Source organism: Zingiber officinale, chromosome 9A, assembly GCF_018446385.1.
Source record: "Zingiber officinale cultivar Zhangliang chromosome 9A, Zo_v1.1, whole genome shotgun sequence".
NCBI lineage: Eukaryota > Viridiplantae > Streptophyta > Magnoliopsida > Zingiberales > Zingiberaceae > Zingiber > Zingiber officinale.
The window spans coordinates 64,086,372-64,105,453 of record NC_056002.1 but is presented as its reverse complement, the minus strand read 5'-3'; the positions used below and the strand labels follow the sequence as shown (position 1 = coordinate 64,105,453).

At 36.3% G+C, this 19,082-nt stretch overlaps 1 protein-coding gene across 4 annotated transcripts in view; it reads left to right on the top strand.

Moving 5' to 3' along the window:
- Positions 1 to 19,082, top strand: part of LOC122020204 (phosphoglycerate kinase-like) — a 90,343-nt gene that overhangs the window by 64,310 nt on the left and 6,951 nt on the right. For all 4 annotated transcript variants that reach the window (XM_042578020.1, XM_042578021.1, XM_042578019.1 and 1 more), the window contains exons 6-7: positions 7,219 to 7,470; positions 16,647 to 16,722. In XM_042578020.1, coding sequence (XP_042433954.1) covers positions 7,219 to 7,470; positions 16,647 to 16,722 — 328 coding nt within the window. The remainder of the gene's footprint in view (positions 1 to 7,218; positions 7,471 to 16,646; positions 16,723 to 19,082) is intronic.

Here is a 19,082-nt window from a genome sequence, read left to right as displayed (position 1 = left end):
AAATAACATCGTAATGTATCGATACAACACGATACGATACCGAAACCGTATCATTCCGGTTATAAACCGAAACTTTGATACGACTCAAAATTTTAAACCAGGATTTCTTATGGTTTTAATATTTGAAAAGTGTGTTGAAGTGAGCAATTTGTGTTTGATGATTTAGTTGACTGTATAGGTTGAATTGGTTAAAGCTAGGTTGATGGACTTTAGATCAAGCATGAAGCCATGGAATGGTTTGACCTTGAAGGTATGCCACCAAGCTTGAAGAATGGACCCCATAGAATTGAAGGCATTTTTATGCAATTTGGGTAAAATGTTATTGAATGTACGTGGTGTGTGAGTAGAGAAAGAGGACCTGTTATCAAGGATATGCTTAAAGACTCCAATCTAGGGTCTAAATGGGGATCCAGAGCTATGAGTTATGTAGGCAGTAGAAACACCTCTTTTGTGAAAATGAGGTAATTTGCTGAGATGATACATGACAATATCCTAAAAATGGAGTAATTGAGAGTGCTCCTTGGCAAGAATTTGAACAGTGAAACCAAGATGAGCTAACTGATACTCAAAAGTCAAAATGAGTATCTGATTGAGTTATATGAGCAATGTGGGATGGGTAACTAGGGAGGGGCGAAATCATGAAGAGAGGCCAAATTTACCACATGTAAGCATTTCAGTCTACCTTGGTCACCTATATAAGCACGTCTACCTCGCTGTTGGCCTCCTTGATTCTCATGTGATCCTTCAGTCAACCGCCAAAGTAGAGTAATCTATTAGAGAATTAGAAGATTGTGAAACCATGATCGAGACATGTAACATTTGTGTCACATCAAATAGAGGAGAAATTGAAGAGCCACTAAGGATTGGAGATTTCATCGACCCCAAATCAGGACAAACAATGTGGAGAAATTTGATGGCAAGAAGGTTATCGAAGCAGTTTTCCATGTCTTCCGTGTCTCCAACATCTAAGGTGATCAGAAAGATATCTCTGAGATCAATAGTGACAACCTAGAATGAGATGATGTGAGTAACCATCTAGATGTCTAATTGACGTAATCGGAATGGATTCCCAATTACATCATAACTGTTAGAGTGTATACTAAAAGCCTAACTTTTGTATAAACATTTATTTAGAAATAAAATAATCACATTGGTCAAGTGTCTACATTTATACCAAATGTAGATGTTCAATTAATTTATATTGTAGATAACATAGTGTGTGGTGTCACAAAGATCGTGTTATCGGTTCTTTATAAATTATAAACAGTAGCTCACGACTAAGATGGAAAGGAACAAACCATTGGAATAGTTGTAGTGTAATTAGGTATTAGTTTATCTTGACTAATAGATTACACTAGTACACTCTAAGTGTATTGAACATGACCATTTTAGGTAAGTTTTTTTTTATACTGACTTAATAAAAGAACTAGACCTTAGTTATTATGGAAGTGTGTGCTAATCCTAATATAATAACAAGCACATATATTTATCATTTATTTCTTTGACTTATCAAAGGGTGAGATTTAGCTCGATAAATCAAAATGCCCGATATGTTGGGAAATGATGTTACTTATAGTGTAACTTGTTGATTATAGAAGGAAACTGTGTCCTAGTAATCTAGGTTGATAATGTCCTCAAGAGGAGCTCATAAGGATTGTCATGTTAAACCCTACAGGTGGACTTAGTCCAACATGACGATAAGGTTGAGTGGTACTACTCTTGGACTAAGATATTAATTAAGTGAGTTGTCAGTAACTCATTTAATTAGTGGACATTCGACATCTTAAACATAGGGAGACTAACACACTCATAATAAGAAGGAGCCCAAAACGTAATTGATCGTGTAGTTCAACAATAATTTTTAGTGGTATGATTATTATTGATGAAATTAAGTTGGGTGTTCGGGAACACGGAAGCTTAATTTCATCGGGAGACCAAACCAATTCCTCTTCTCGGCCTCTATCGTATCTTGTATATAGAGAATTATACCCACCACATACCCGCCTTACCCACCTTTATACCTATCCTAGGGGTCTAGCAAGCTTGGAACCCAAGTCAATGACAAAAGCAATTAGATGAGTAAGATGGTGTGGCTAGTCAACCCAAGTCAGTGGCTTTACCATATTAAAAGGGATTTTATTTTATTTAAAATTTTTCTTAATGTGGATATAATGGTTTTAAAGAGAGTTTAAAATTTAAATCTTTCCTTTATAACTTTCTAAAAGATTAAGAAAAGATTTGAAATCTTTCCTTATTCGTATATTAAAGGTGGATTTTAATTTTAAGAAAAATTTCCTTTTTAACCATGTTCATGATTAAAGAGAGTTTAAAATTAAATATTTCTTTTATAGCCTCTATAAAAGATTAAGAAAAGATTTGATATCTTTCCTTATTAGATTGAAAGAAGATTTTAATTTTTAGAAAACTTTTTTCGAAATCATCCACATGTTAAAAGAAAGATTTTAATTTATAAAATTTCCTTTACAAACCACCGGAAAAATTATTGGAGAAATTTTTATAAATTTCCGAACAATTAGAAATTTTAATTCGTGAATTAAATTTTCTTTGATTGATTAGAATAGGGCCTAGGCCATATGGTTTGAGAAAAGGAAATTGATTTTAAATCAATTAAATTTTCTTTTCATGGCAAAGGACTTAAGAAAGTTTTTATTAAAATTTCCTTTGCCAAGACCAAGGAATATAAAGAGGGGTAGAGGTGCCTTCACGGCTAATAACCTCATTCTATTTTCTCCTCTTTTCTCCTTGGGGCCGACCCTCCTCTTTCTCTCTTCCTCTCGCGGCGAAACCTCTTCATCGTGGAGTTGCTTTCGGGCCGGATCAGCAAGGAAGAGAGAGAAGCCTGTTTCAACATCCCTGAGCATTGGTGGTGCGAACCTTCATCTTTGAGGAGCTCTTGTGGCGAAACCTAGAAGAAAAAGGAGTTTTGGTGGTTCTCATCTCGGTAGATCGTTGCCCACACAACGTCCGGGATAAGAAGAGGAATACGGTAGAAGATCAAGAGGTCGTTGCATACAAAGGAAGGTATAATTAATAATTAATTTTCGTATCATACTAGTTGTATTTCTTTTGTATGAATTCCAAACACAAGAGGCACCAGATCTAGTTTTTCGAGTTTGTGTTTTCTTCTTTTTCGAACTTGTGATTCGATTGTTCTTTTTGGTTAACCTAGAGTTATTTAAGGAAATTAAATATTAGCTTTCCTTAAAAGGCTTTGTCTAGGCGGTGGTGGTTGCTCCCATACCCAAGAAGGCCATATGCCTCGCCATGCAGTCCTAGAAGACAATTTTGGAAATTAATATTTAATAAAATTAATAACATAGGTGGATTTGGATCAATAGTGTTAAGTTTCGCTTGCGATCCAAATCTAAACCATCAAGAACAGATAAGTTAAATTTGGAATCAATGATGTTAAGTTCCGTCTGCGATTCCTAATTTAACTTCTAAAGAACACAATAGGTTATTTAAAGAAAGGTTCGACACTTGTACAAAATTTTTGTACAGTGGAACCAATACGATTTTTCTAGGATTAACCAACAATAACCTCAAGAGATATCACCTACCTTGTGTCCAAGTCCATAGTGGAGAAGTAGCACAGGAAGATACTCAAGAGGCAAGGATAAATAGACTTTAATAGGAGAGCAAGTAGTTGAGTGTGATTATATTCTTATATGGCTCAAGCAGAGTTAGGAATCTCGACCGCTTGGATAATGTGGTGCTCTAGCTATTTCTTGGCCCATGAACCATACTGAAATGATGATCCATGAGACAGTTTTTCCTATTCAACTTTTCCATGATAATGGTCAATGGCCCAAAAATGATACGAGTGCTCACAATGAGAGGCATCAAAAAAGTGGAGGAATCTGACATCTAAAGAGAGTTTCTAGTATCGTATGTTGGACAAAATCCAACTTAGGCTGAATAAGCTTGAGGCCTTTCGGCTGGAGTGGGCTAAAGTTGGAGCGGGGCTTTAGTCGAGGAGATGCAAAATGGAGTCCATATAGGCCTTTGGAGGAGGTGGGTTTGATTCAGGCTTTTGGTGGAGGATAAAATCCAAGGTCTTGAGCAGAGAAGCAGGTCGAAGTCCAGATAGGCCTTCAACAAAGATGGGCTGGATCCAAGCCTTTAATGGAGGAGAACCATGCTTGTGGGTACAATGGAGAAGAACCTCCTGTGCAGCAGTGGTCGCTGGCGCATGGAGGCAGGAAACCATGAATGAAGAAGGAAGGTCGTGACAATGTTGAGCACAAGATGAGAAGAATTTGGACGGGAACTATTGTGGACTCAAATATTGATGCAAAGGCAGCTTCAGCGCAACAAAACTTGCTTAATGATCAAAATTGAGAGGGATGTATACAGTAAGTTATGAACTATTCTAGTGGAGTTAACTGTCACCAATTGATGGCTTGATCATGGAGAGAGCCGCGTTGTCTAGACAATATTATGCAAAAAATGATTAGCAAGCAGAGAGACATCATGTGTAATCCCATACACCAAATGGAGATGACTGTTATGGGGAGAGATACTTGCACATTGAACTTGCGTTGGAATGGCCTTTGGTCCAATATTCTCTAGATATGTGGAATAGGACTCACATGGTGAAGAAATCACAGGAAACAATGTTGGCAGAAATCAATGGTGGATGTGATACATATGGAAGTAGGGGTGAGCATTCGGTTAATTCGGTCCATAAATTAACCGAATTAACCGAAAACCGATTTAGTGTTGGCTAACAGAATCAAATCAAAATTTTACTAAAATTGAATTAACCGAATTAGTTATTTCAGTTAACACCGAATTAACTAAATTTGTTTAAAATAATAATAAAAAGAATTTATACAAAATTAATATCAAATTAACCGAATGCTCACCCCTATATGGAAGTAGTGGAAGCTGGGAAGCGTTCTATACACAACCCTAGGTAGTCCTCTCCTAGCTATATTACCTATATAAATATTATTAGGAAATATAGAATATTACAAATTAACCTCAATAGTTTACCCATTAACATGTAAGTATATAACACATTGGACTAATTGACAGCTGTGAGCTAGGTGTAAAATATTGTTCTTGTACCTATTACTTTATAGTTAGATTGATATGGGTATTGATCTTGACATTATAGCCAAGAAGGGTAGGGCTCAACAGTACAAATTAGGACAAGAGTACAAAATTAATGTAACAGGAGTGGCAGTTGAGGCGAAGGAAGACACTTGTGCTAATGCTTTTTTTACATTCTAGGACTCTGTGAGCATGGTATTACCCTCGGAGTAGTTGATTAAGATCTCACATAAGTACATTGTGAGGTCAACTAGCTGCTTGAAAGCCTGAAGTAGGTGGAGGTCATGAGTGATAGAGGAATCAATCCACCCTCTCTCTTGATCAATTGAGACTATGGTGAGAGAGTTGCAATCAAGATCAAGAGGCATTGCCCTTCCAGAGATAGATTCAGTCATCGTAAGGCTCATGACCTTATTGTGGGAGTTTTTTTATCAACGTTCACTGTTTTGACCTTTTTGAAAAAAAAAAAATCAATTCCCTCTCTATTTGTGTTGCCATCATTCCAGAGCTTGATCTGGTTGCTTTGAAGCATTTATTCTTATAATTCAATTTGATGATTAAGGCACACAATTCATGTCTTTCTTCTCAGTTCTTCCTTAGGTAACGTTTGGTTTAGGGGTTTGGGAATGAGAGAATGAATTCATTCCCAAACCCTTGTGTTTGGTTGATAAGAATGGAATTAAAATTTTGGAATGAAACATAAAAACTTGGGTATTGATGAAACTCACCCCCTCTCTTGGGTTTTGATGGAATGAGAATGAGAATTAAGTTTTGGACAAAAATATCCTTACTATATTTGTTAATTTTTCTTTCATTTCACTTTCTCTCTCCTTGTTCTCTCTCGTCATACTTTCTCTCTCCTCATTCTATCATCATATTTTCTCTCTCATCATACTTTCTCTCTCAATCTCTCCCATCATACATCTCTCTTCATTTTCTCTCCTATCACACTTTCTCTCTTCGTTCTCTCCCATCACACTTTCTCTCTCATCATGCTTTCTCTCCCATCACACTCTCTTTCATCATTTTTTTTCTCATCACACACTCTCTCATCATACTTTCTCTCTCCTCAATCCCTCCCATCACACACTTTCTCTCATTTTCTCTCATCATAATTTCTCTCTTAATTCTCTCCCATCACACATTCTCTCTCATCACATTTTCTCTATCCTCATTCGCTCTCATCGTGCTCTCTCCCATTACACTCACTTTCCTCATTTTCTCTCATCACACTTTCCCTCTCTTCATTCATTCCCATCATATTTTATCTCTCATCATATTCTCTCTCTCATTATTCTCTCTCATCATTCTCTTTCATTGTATTTTTCTCTCACATTTAATTTTCTCTCACATCTAATTTTTTCTCTTATTTTCCTTTAAGGGTAAAAAAAAAATTTGGTTTATTCCGATAGAAAATATTCAACTAACCAAATATTATTTTTAATAGTGATATCCATGCTCATACTCATTCTCATTCCACAATACTATGATTCTCATTTCCATTCCGATTCCTAAGAAAGAAGCAAACACCACCTTAGTTATTCTGCATGTGTTGCATCAGTGGAAGTGAAATAATTTAGAACATTTGGTAATTGGTAAGTGGTTTTAGAAACTAGGTATGTAAATTGGTGTGAATATTTGTGGAGTTTATACTTCTAGCTTTAAATCAAGAATGTGGACATTGGATTTTACCACCTCTTTAGCAATTTTTTGAAACCAAATAGCTTTGAGATATCAAGTGGCACAATATCTTGTAATATGCCATTACAAAATGGAAATTATTAAAAAAAGTCATATCTAGCTGTTTGAATGACAAGAGATTTGGTATCTGGTAGGTAACCTTTGTTTCATAACCTTCTGATAAAATTTAATCCATGGTGAAAACCTCATTTCTGTTTAGCTCCTGCCTCCTTGTCATTGGTTTATACTGTTCGAACGGGTATTCAAAACACTTTTTATTGTTGTAAGGATTAGGTTTTGCAGCATGGTTAATTCCTTAATTATGCATGGACATTGTCTCTTCGTAGATTCAATATATTTTTAGCGGTTCATCAAATTTACTAAATTTTGTTGTATGGCCTACCAATGATTTAGCTCTTCATACATGTCATCTTATTCTATAATGTTCATGTCTTACAGAAAGTCCTTTTGATTGGTTCAATAAGTTCTGGTTTTCTAAAAGAAGATACAGCTGGAACAGCTCAGTTGTCCTTGCTACTTGAAAGACTAAGAACAAATGGTTGTGATGTGATCCTTGTCGGAAATGCAGCTCGTAAGGCTTTTGTAGATAAACCGAGTTTCTCTAATCAACATTCAATTATTAGAAATGCATCAGTTGTTTGGGAATTTCTGAGAGGAACAAAGCTGCCAGGTGTTGCTGCATTAGATAAAGTAAGACTGTAGTATTTATTCCTTTTTATATATTACATCTATTCCCAGTACTATAAAGATCACAATGAATTATCTAGAACCTTGAGGTTGCTATCATATTTGTTCTGTGCATGTATTTTTCCCTAGTGCACTAAAAAATCCATGTTAGATATTGTTCCATGCTTTGAAATCTTGTATTGTGTTGGGTAGCATAGTCAAAATGTATAGCTCCAGTAAATTATTACTACTCGATATTACTTAATATAGGTAATGCCTTTTGTGTTTTTGTGTCACAGAGTTAATTATGCGTCATGCTGACATTCAACACCCTTTGACATGCTACAACAAAGTAATAACTTGAGATAACATTGTCATTTTTTGTAACTTGTATCCATTTAAGATGATGTCAAAACTGTACAATTCCAATGGAACACATAATGAACTTAAATAGTTAATGATTTTATTATTTTTCCTTCATCTTCTTTGTCCTTTCACCTCTAGTTTATCACCGATGCTATATGTTAGCATAATATTGAAATATTATCATTTCAGCCAAAGACTGAATTTCAAGCAGACTCTACAGCTCTAGATTTTGAACCTTGATTTGTTCCTTTTTATTTGTTCACAAAAAAAAAATGAATACATAATAAACATATATCCATTGCAAGAAGTTAGTTTCTAAATTGGTGATGTGAAGTTGGTTTCTACTCTCATCAATCCACTGGGTTGGCTAAGGTCTACTCTTCCCACAGAATGCATGAATCCGCTAGGATACTATATATTGGAAGGGTGGAGGCACTTTGTTACTTTTGAAGGAAATATGAACTCAAAAACATAGGAAAAACATGCAATTTCATTGAATTGTTTTGATGGGCAATATTAACCAGTACACATTTCATTGGGCTGGTAGATACTGCAGATAGGCAGTTTGGATTGTTTAATTATTATGCAAGGGCAATGTTGGTTAATTAATTTGCAATTTGATGTTGAAACTTTAATGTAGCATATATAAGCTATCCCTTTCTTTCCTCCCCTTCTGCCACCAGATAATAGAAACAAGGGAGAAAAACAAAATCCTAACCGTTTTATCAACTCTGATAGGCCTTTATTCTACTTGATAGTGCCACTTTGTTACAACCACGGTTTAAAATTTCATTCTGTGCCGGGCGGAACGGGCGAAACTTACCGTTCCACCAATGCACCAAATCCGACACCAAACTAGCGACGAGTTCATCACGTCATCGCGTGCGTCCCGCGATAGGAGGAATCATATGCGTGACAGAAGTGTGCTACGATTCCATCGCAGCCGAAGGAATCAATTCCTTCTGTCGATTAATAAAAAAAACATTATATAATGTAGGGAAGGGGCAACGACAAAGGCATCCAGCGAGCTATCAGCGGCGAAGGCAATTAGCGGCAAAGCAATCCAGCGAGGCAACGACCATCGGGACAGGTATGATTTCAATTCGAGCAAAACACAAGTGGAGGCGCCCCGGAAGCGTATTGAAGGAGTCGCGGGACGCTTCCAACACCACCGAAAGCGTTGGGGACCAAGGCGTCCTGGAGGCGCCTCCAACGATGCAACTAGTCTTCGCTGATGTCCTGAGGTGTTCCAGACGCCTCGCAGGCGCTCCGAAGTTGTGGGACGCCTCCGGCGCAACCAGACGATCCCAGGCGACTCACAAGCGCCACCGGAGGAGTCGTAGGACTCCTCCAGCGGCATCGGAGAAGTCCTGCGACACCTTTAGTGGCGCCGGAGGCGTCCCATCACTCTTCGGTGTCGCCGGACTGTTGGTGCAGCGGGGCCGGCAAGAGGGGAGGGGTGAATTGCCTGCAAAATAAAATATACCCTCCTCATGCTTTCAACTCTTAAAATAGCAACAGTAAAATAAAATCAAATAACAGAAAAGAAAGAAAGAAGATTCAGTAATTTGACTTGGTTACAACCTAGATGGTTGTTAATCTAAGGCGGTTGAACAGTGCACTAAGAATCTCCTTCTATGAAGACGGAGAAGCCTTTTACACACTTAAAGAGCTCAAGAGTTACTAGGAAATTGAATACAGAGTTGAATTATTATTTCCTAACTCCATGGGCCTTTATATAGCTCCTGGAAATCCTATCTCGAGTCTTGAGGGCGCCTCCAAAGGGGTTGAGGGCGCCTCTAAGGGGATGAACGGATAAAAATTTATCCGCTCATCAACGACCAAGTTGGCCAGGTCGAGGGCGCCCTCAAAGGCATTGAGGGCACCTCCAAGGCTGTTGAGGGCGCCCTCAATGCCATTAAGGGCGCCTTCAGCTTGTTGAAGTAGGAGGCGCCTCCAACAACTGTTGAGGGCGCCTCCAGTTGTTTTTCCAGCACTTCTTCCTCTCGTTTTCAGCTTTCGAAGTTCCGTTTGATTGGATGATTGCGGCCAACCGAAATAGGGCTCACATGAATCCAATTTCCGGCCTTCTCCTTGAGCAGGCTTCCGTCCCGGCTTCTCGTCCCTTAAACGTTGCGCACGTTCTTCTCGTCCACCGGTATACTTTTCCGCAGCTCTTCTGTCCTTTGAACGCATCGAGCCCGTCGGCTCCCTTCCCGTTTCATCCTTCTCGCTAGTTGCGTCTTCCGCTCGACTTCCTGCGCTCCTAAGCTCCTGCACACTTAGACTCAGGGATCAAAACCAAACAGGACCGAATCTAACTTGGTGATCACATCAAAACCACCACGGGGTCCAACAATCTCCCCCTTTTTGATGTGCATCAAACCAAGTTTAAGTTAGGGTAAAAAATAGACAAGAAGTAATTTAAAGAAATTACTAAATTAACATTTTAAGCATAAAGATTGCAATAATAGAATTTGTAATTTTCTAAGTAAAAAATATTAACTTGTTCCTATCAATTTTATTTTTTTATTTTTTAAGTACCAATTTTTAAAAAAATATTAACTCCCCCTAAACTTGTTCCTATCTCTCCCCCTTTGATCACATCAAAAACGGGGTAGGAATTTTTCAAAATAAATTCTAAGTTAACAAAGAACTCTAGCCTTTAGGCAATTTAAACAAAATATCTTTGAGAAATTTTCAAAAAATGTTAAAAAACTTGTTAAAGCATTATCTAATTTCTATTTTCATTCTTTATCAGTAAGTTAATTAAACATTTTATTTCAATATGTTGCCTTCTAGCCAGTGGCGAGGCACTAGGCCTTCTTGGTTATTGGAGCAATAACCACTTTTTTAGACAAAGCCTCATAAAAAAATTAATTGTTTAATTTTTCTTGCTGAAAGCGCCAAAAAAAAAAATAATCTAGAAAAGATTTTGGAACCCAGTATAGGTTCCTTCCTACTGGATTAATCAAGTATTTAGGAGGTACATAGCTTTTGGGAATTTTTCTAAGTTGTCCTTGATGTTTTTTAATATACCAATTCAACTTGCCATAAATTCTAAGATTTGATTTTTGAAATTTGTTTGGTTTAAAGCATGCATCAGTTTTCAGATTTTCAATTTGTATTTTCAAATTATCGTTTTCTGATTTTAAATTATCTAACATTAATTTTAAGGCAGCAATTTCTTTTTCTGATTTTACCAAGTCTTTTGTATGAATTTTGATAAACTGAAAAGACTGTTTAGGGATTAGAGTGCGTACTTTACTTACCTCTATTTCTGATGCTCTTTTTTCATCGTAGCTTTCTTCTGATGATTCTCCTCCTTCATTTATGCTCATCTCTGAGCTTGGACTCTTCTTCAATTTGATGATTGGCCATCAGTGCTACTCTTGAGAAGACTTCGACTTCTGACTCGGAGGATGATGATTCATTCCATATAGCCTTCAGACTCTTGCGTTTAGAGGATGCCGATCTTTGAGACTTCTCCTTATCCCTTTTCTTTAATTTTGGGTCGTCATCCTTGATGTGTCTTTCCTCGTTGCAGTTGTAGCATCGGACCGTCCTTATGTTGCGTTGATGTTTTCTCGACTGTGATCTAAATTTATTAGTCTTAATAAACTTATTTAACTTTCTTACCAATAGCGTCACTTCAGTTTCGTCGATTAACGTTTCAGAGTTGGGATCGTCCATCTCGGCTTGTATGGCAACATTGAGATTTGACTTCTCTATTTGTTTAGGTTCTGCAATTCGAGATTCGTGAAGTTCAAATGTAGAAAATAAATTTTCTAGCGTACTTACCTCAAAGTCCTTAGAGATGTAGTATGTATCTACTAAGGACACCCATTCTAGAGTTCTTGGGAAGGCGTTGAGCGCATACTGGATCGAGTCTCTATTTGTTACCGATTCTCCGAGATTGTTCAGTTGAGTTATTAGCTCCTTAATTCTTGCTTGGAGTTGCGCTACCTTCTCGCCATTGTTCATCCGGAGATTTGTAAGTTGAGTCCGGAGGATGTCGCACCTTGCTAACTTCGTTTCTGAGGTGCCTTCGTGGAGCTCCAGAAATTTTTCCCAGAGGTCTTTGGCAGAGTCGTAGCTTTCAATCCGACTTACCTCGTGGGGTGACAGAACGTTGAGCAGATAGAATTCTGCCTTTCCGTTGGCCACGAAATTAGCTTGTTCCTTTTTCGTCCAGTTGTATTCTTCCTTGTCTTTAGGGACTGCAAAATCATATTTCATAACTAAAAGAATATCAAATTCTGTTTTGAAGAATACCTCCATTTGGCATTTCCATGTAGCGAAGTCTCCGTCGAATTTCGAGGGATGAATACTTGCACCGACCATTGTCTTGATCTTGATGCTTTAGTCAGCGATCAGTCCTTCTGAGGCGGTCTGGCTCTGATTCCACTTGTTGGTGCAGCGGGGCCGACAAGAGGGGAGGGGTGAATTGTCTGCAAAATAAAATATACCCTCCTCGTGCTTTAAACTCTAAAATAGCAACAGTAAAATAAAATCAAATAACAGAAAAGAAAGAAAGAAGACTTAGTAATTTGACTTGGTTACAACCTAGATGGTTGTTAATCCAAGGCGGTTGAACAGCGCATTAAGAATCTCCTTCTATGAAGGCGGAGAAGCCTTTTACACACTTAAAGAGCTCAAGAGTTACTAGGAAATTGAATACATAGTTGAATTATTATTTCCTAACTCCAGGGGCCTTTATATAGCTCCTGGAAATCCTATTTGAGTCTTGAGGGCGCCTCCAAAGGGGTTGAGGGCGCATCCAAGGGGATGAGCGGATAAAACTTTATCCGCTCGTTAACGACCAAGTTGGCCAGGTCGAGGGCGCCCTCAAAGGCATTGAGGGCACCTCCAAGGCTGTTGAGGGCGCCCTCAATGCCATTGAGGGCGCCTTCAGCTTGCTGAAGTTGGAGGCGCCTCCAACGATTGTTGAGAGTGCCTCCAGCTGTTTTTCCAACACTTCTTCCTCTCGCTTTCAGCTTTCGAAGTTCCGTTTGATTGGGTGATTGCGGCCAACCAAAATAGGGCTCACCCGAACCCAATTTCCGACCTTCTTCTTGAGCAGGCTTCGCCCCGGCTTCTCGTCCCTGCGCTCTTAAGCTCCTGCACACTTAGACATAGGGATCAAAACTAGACATGACCCAACCTAACTTGGTTGATCACATCAAAACCACCACGGGGTCCAACACGGACGAGCGTGCCGTGAAGATCGTGAAGACATTACTGTTAAAAATTAAATATTTTGATTTAATTAATTTAAACATTTCCTAACTTAAGTGTGATATCTCGAAGAAGTTTTTATAAAACCTAATTAAATTATCCCAATAAAATATAAATTTATTTAAAATTTTAAAAAATAAAATAATTTTATTAATTAATATTTGGAAAATTAATTTTACTAATTTAAATTTTATTTAAAAATTCTAAAAAAATTTAAAAAATTTAATAAATAAGTTAATATTCTGATTTTTAAAAATTATTTTATATTTTTTTACTATTTTACTATTTAATTAATATTCTGTTATGTTTTTATCATTTTAAATATATATTATTTAAAATAATAATTAATTTAAATAAATAAATAGTTAATTTATATAATTATTATATATAACGTAGCATTTTTTAATTAATTTATATACTTATTATAGATAATATTTATTTTGTCTTAGAATCAATTTAAAATTTAAATCCATGAATATTAAGATATTTAGCTTTTTTACTTTTAGAATTCTTGTTTTCTGAACATATGAAATATATATTTTTATCTTAGAATGTCTCTACTTATCTGCCTAGAAAATATTATGTCCTTTATTTAAGAAATCTTAATAAAGGTATGTCAAGTTTATGATTTCTAATAAAACACTTATAATTGTATGCACCTCTGATCATTCCAAATTGAGATAGTTGAATTATTATTATTAGAAGATTGTTTCAGATTTACTTTATAAAAATGTGTTATAGAAGATTGTTTGCAAGAAGTTGCTCTTTATATACTTAATTTGTAAATTTGCAATGATAAAGATATTTTTGACGTTATAAAATGATGATCATTATCTAGAAATGTGTATTATTTTTAAATTTTTTTAATGCATAGGTAATGACACTAAAACAACAATTTCATGATCCGACTTGGAGATACGCACGTTAATTAAAAAATTGATTTCATTGGTAATGTTTGTATTGCGATATGATTGGACGTGGCGGTGGGGTCACACCTAAAACAATATCTTGCTGGTGGATATCTGGATGTTTCTAATTGTCAAAAGTTTTTCAAGAAGTTCGTCGTGCAATGAAAGAGGAACTTGATGACAAAAAAACATTTAAGTATAAACAACAACAACAATGTGAACTTGTTGATAGTCGAAGCTTTAAAGAACCAATCTATGATGAATTTGAAGGTCGCAGTGAAGTTCCAAATAACAAAGATTTTTTAGCATCTCTCAGTGACTCTTGAACTCAATATGAATATGAGCAAAATATGCGACATAGAAGTGGCTCGTGCCTGTGGAAAGTGGTTCAACTACTGCAACAACATTGGGAAGGAGTGCAAGTGTTCGTATTCCTTCAACACAAGGTGGTATTGGTCATTTTTTTTCCTTCTATGGGACGAAGACGTGCATTTGATATTGCTGATATTGATCCACTGACATTCCAGACCAAAGTAGCAAATAGACTAGGATTGATGATGTATATACAAAAGAGAAGAAGAAATCAATCGGTCAAAGTATTGATAATTTTTTTCATTTTAATCATATTCCCCCTAATGTAGCAAACAACACATATTACTGTAGCATGGTGTCCAACATCCAAAAATCTGGTCCTGGTAGTCAACCTCCGACTGTATATAAAATTGTCGGTCCATATTTAGATGAACAAGTGGATGAGATCAAGATTTGGATCCTATCATGTAAGAAGCAATGGAGCTTATATGGGGTTACGTTAATGTGTAATGGATGGACAGAACCTACTATCTTAATTTTGTTCTTATTTATCTTACAGCTGAGTGGTGGTTACAATATGGAGAATCAACTCTAAATTTGAAAAAGTTTGCAGTACAAATTATCTCACAAATAACGTCTTCAAGTGGTTGTGAAAGAAATTGGTCAACTTTCTACCTCATTCATACAAAAGTACGAAATCGTCTTTCTTATCGTCGCTTGGAGAAGATGGTCTATGTTTATTATAATATGCGTCTTCAACTAATAGCAATAACAGAAGAGAATGAAGAACAAGAATCTAGTGATGTAGACCTATTTGATATTGGATTTGTCCAAATTGAGAATGATCCAATGATGGATTAGTGGAGCGTTGTTGAGGCTAAGAATCCATTACTTGATGAAGCAGGAGGCCCACCATGACCATCTCAATTTCTTACTCAACAGATTGAAAAAATACAAACTAGAGGAGATATCTGTGAGGAAAAAGATGTTGATGAAGCTTTTGATCAAGAATTTTGATTTTCTGGTTCTCGGTCTAGACGTTCTCAAACATCCTAACCCCAAATCCAACCAAAGTCCATAGATAAAGGCAAAAAGCAAAGGCAAAGCTCCTGCAATTTTTTCTAAAAAGAAAAAAAAAAAAGAGAAAATTCACTCGATGCAATTGATGAGCAAGAACATGATGACAGTGATGAAACATCATCACCTTTTGACACGATCATCCGACAAGAAGTTTAAAATGAGGATAATGATGCCGATAGCAGTGCAAGTATTCATTGAAGTGATGACAGTGGTGATGCATCTGGTGGTAAAAATTATGTTCCCTTTACTCTAGTACCAGAGCCATGGACATGTAAGGCAGATTACACATATGCAACTCAAGATTATGATAGTGGAGCTAGAAGTAGCAGTATTCAATATCAACGTTGATATAAGAGTAATAAACAAAAGAAAACTCATAATTATCAAGATATGCGGGAGAGTTTAGCTGAGATTGATTCTGGCCGAAGTTCATCATACCCGCAACCATCTTATTATAACTCTTATGCATCATATGGCGATCCATTATACCAGAGTTCGGGGGCATATGCTTATCATACTCGCAACCATCTTATTATAACTCTGATGCATCATATGGCGATCCATTATACCAGAGTTCGAGGACATATGCTTATCCTTAACCTGTGCCTGTACCTGTACTCGTTCTGATTTCAGTGGTGTCAGTTCAAATCCAACTTCCAATGATGAATCGAGACACGTTGATGGACATGTGGAGAAATCAATATCAATATTGCATATCATGGGATGATTATATAATTTAGGTGTTGGAGACCTATCTAGAATTGACCTAAGCAGGATGTTACAAAAATCAATACTTCCATTTGATTGACGCCACTCTTTTTGGTATTAGTAAGGTAATATATTATAATGTATCAATTTTAATTCAAGTTATTGATAGATTAATTTTCTTTAAAGAAAACTATATTTAATTATTTTTTCTAATCATATTAAGTGGTCTAATAATTGAGAATTTATATAAAATCAATATACAATTTATTTTTAAATTATACACAATAAATATATTTATCTAATAATTACTATATATAAATAAAAAAATACCGAAATTGTATCAGCCTGATATGATACGATATCGAAACCATATCGTTCTGGTCTGGGACCGAAACCTCAACATGGGTCGAGATTTTAAACCTAGGTTACAACCATGTATGATCATACATTTTTTGTAGTCTTGTGCTTATGACCTATTTGTTTATTTCATATGTTTGCATAGTAAACATCGGTTCGATTTGTATTCACGAAAATTATCTTTGAAGGTTTTCTAATTTATATCTGTTTATCTCATGTTTTTGGATGCAGGCGTATCCCTACGATATCAATTGGGATGCCACATTTGCAGATCCGACCAAACCTCTACTGGTAGACATTGGCAGTGGTATTTCTTTTTTCCCTTTTTTTTTTTTCTTTTGAGTAACTATACAAAACAGCTGTCTCCATCCTTAATTTTTGATCAGTACTTCTTTGAGTAAACATATAGCTACGTTATCTTCATTTTATCCTCACTTTTTGAAGTAAATTTTAGATTGGCCTAGAGAATAATGCAAAATTAGTCTCAATTCATTAAAATAAAAAATAACATTGTGGAAATTAGAGAATGTAGATTAACTGTGTATCTTCGTGAAATAACCACTACATAATAATATATAAGATTCTGGACATAACTTTAAATATAAAATACTAGTATGAAGTAAATCTGCTACACCAATTACCCAATTAACAGTAATATTTCCAAAATTTCCCCTAAAAATTAGACTAGAAAATGATGAAATGAAAAACAGTCTATTCACACAGCCAAAACAAAATTTATGTAGTCAAAGAGCACAGCCAGTGATTCCTTTGACATTGATCAACAAAGCACTGAAGGTACTCATTGCAGTATGCAAGAGGTGAGATTGCAAGTAAAAGTGGGTTGTCATCATGCTTGCGTCTATGTGCTCCTATGTAGCTGAATTATGGTTGTCTGCCCTCTTAGTGGTTTCAGCAGTTGTATTTTGTAGAGGCATTCAATGTTAGTGTCACATTGGTTTCATCATTTAGGGGTTGATTAGAGGCGTGATGACATCCTTCTAGTTCTAATGTTATTTTCAGCCATATATGATCAGCAATTTCTTCATTGAAATTGCCTATAGACTCCCGTCATGACACGAGTTGAAGAAGTTGAGAGTAAAGGAGTCTGCACTATTTCTTCCTTGATTGAGAGTAAGAGGCTATTCCAGAATAGAGAAAAGGTCAAAAGGAACATAAAATACTTCTGCAAACCAGTAACTAAATCTTTTAATCAGTAATTGGGCCAAAGAAACAACATATGTTTTATATTTTCTTCTAGATCCATCTCTCTTCTTCAAGTTAAGGCTAGAGCTAGACTTTCAATCATCAATTTGAGTAAGAGACAATATACCTTGATATTTCTTGTCATTTTAACTAATAAAGCCATTCCATCCTAATTGAACAATAAAATAACATTTCAGGAATAAATCTAGCTCTATCGTTATTTGGACTCTCATTCTCAGGCAGGAGAGTAGGTGTATTCCCAGAAATCTGTGTAATAAGTTATAACAGAATCCAGAAATCTGTTTTCTAGATGATTAGAAGCAGTTGCAGCAGACCCAACAAGAGAATGATGAAGCAAGGAAGCATACGTGTTCTTGATAAAACATTGGAACAATGTTTATGGATGAGAAGAAGGAACCTAGGAACAGATCTGTTAGAAGGTGCTTGGATGTTGAAAAGAATCTGTTAACCTGCCACTGAAACACAGGAGATCTGGAACAATAGCATGGAACTCGATGTTAGAGGTTTCTCACTGGGAAGAAGAATTGATCACAAACTATAGGAGATTTTTCTGGTTGTGGGGATAAGTTTACTGAGCAGAGAAGATGAACATCCTTGAGAAGTATCTTCCTGCGATCTTTGCTTGAAAACTTAAGAGACCACTTAGTAGCAACAGACAATAATCAAACCATGGGAAAATTAACAACTTAACCATGCGGCCTGGAAGAGCTCAAATACTGGTACAAAAAAGGAACTTACAGATTTGGATGTGAGCTCTCTCTACTGAATCTGATCTGCATTTGGTATGGAAGTACACGAAAGGACCTAGTTGCAGGCATGCTGCTTGCAGAAGAGCAAGGATTCACCTGAGAGGATTCTAGCTGAGCAGTAGGAAAGAAGTTGCCTGGTCGTTGCTTTCATAGAGAAAGCTTTCTAATTTTTTTAATATAGATTTTTTAAAACATATAACTCATATATCATTTTTGACCAAAATTGTTATATGAATTTGCTTAAGCATGCTGGCTAGGCTGGTTGAGTGACTCGTCTAGTTTATTATTTTTTGTTAGGTAGATAAGTGTGCAAATTCTGCTTATGGTGAATGAACTCCACCTTGACTGGTCTCAAGCATGGACTAAAAAAAGAGGGTTGTGTTTGGTTATTAGCCAACATAAAACATAGACAAATGTTATGTATGAATCCATCAAACTATTGCGGGCAAATAAGTGTGCAAGAGTTCTTTTGAATGCATGCATGATAGAATACTTCGGGTGAGATGCACTTTTGATGTTTTGGAGAAAAAGGGAGCTCCTTTGGCATTCTACAAAAAGGCCACTTATAAAACAAATCATATAATAAACTTAGTGGTTATGTAGCTTATTCATGTAACTGTCCAATTTCAGACACTGAAAACAATGTTGCTCTAAATACTATTCTACTAACTATGCTTTTATCATTCTGTCACAA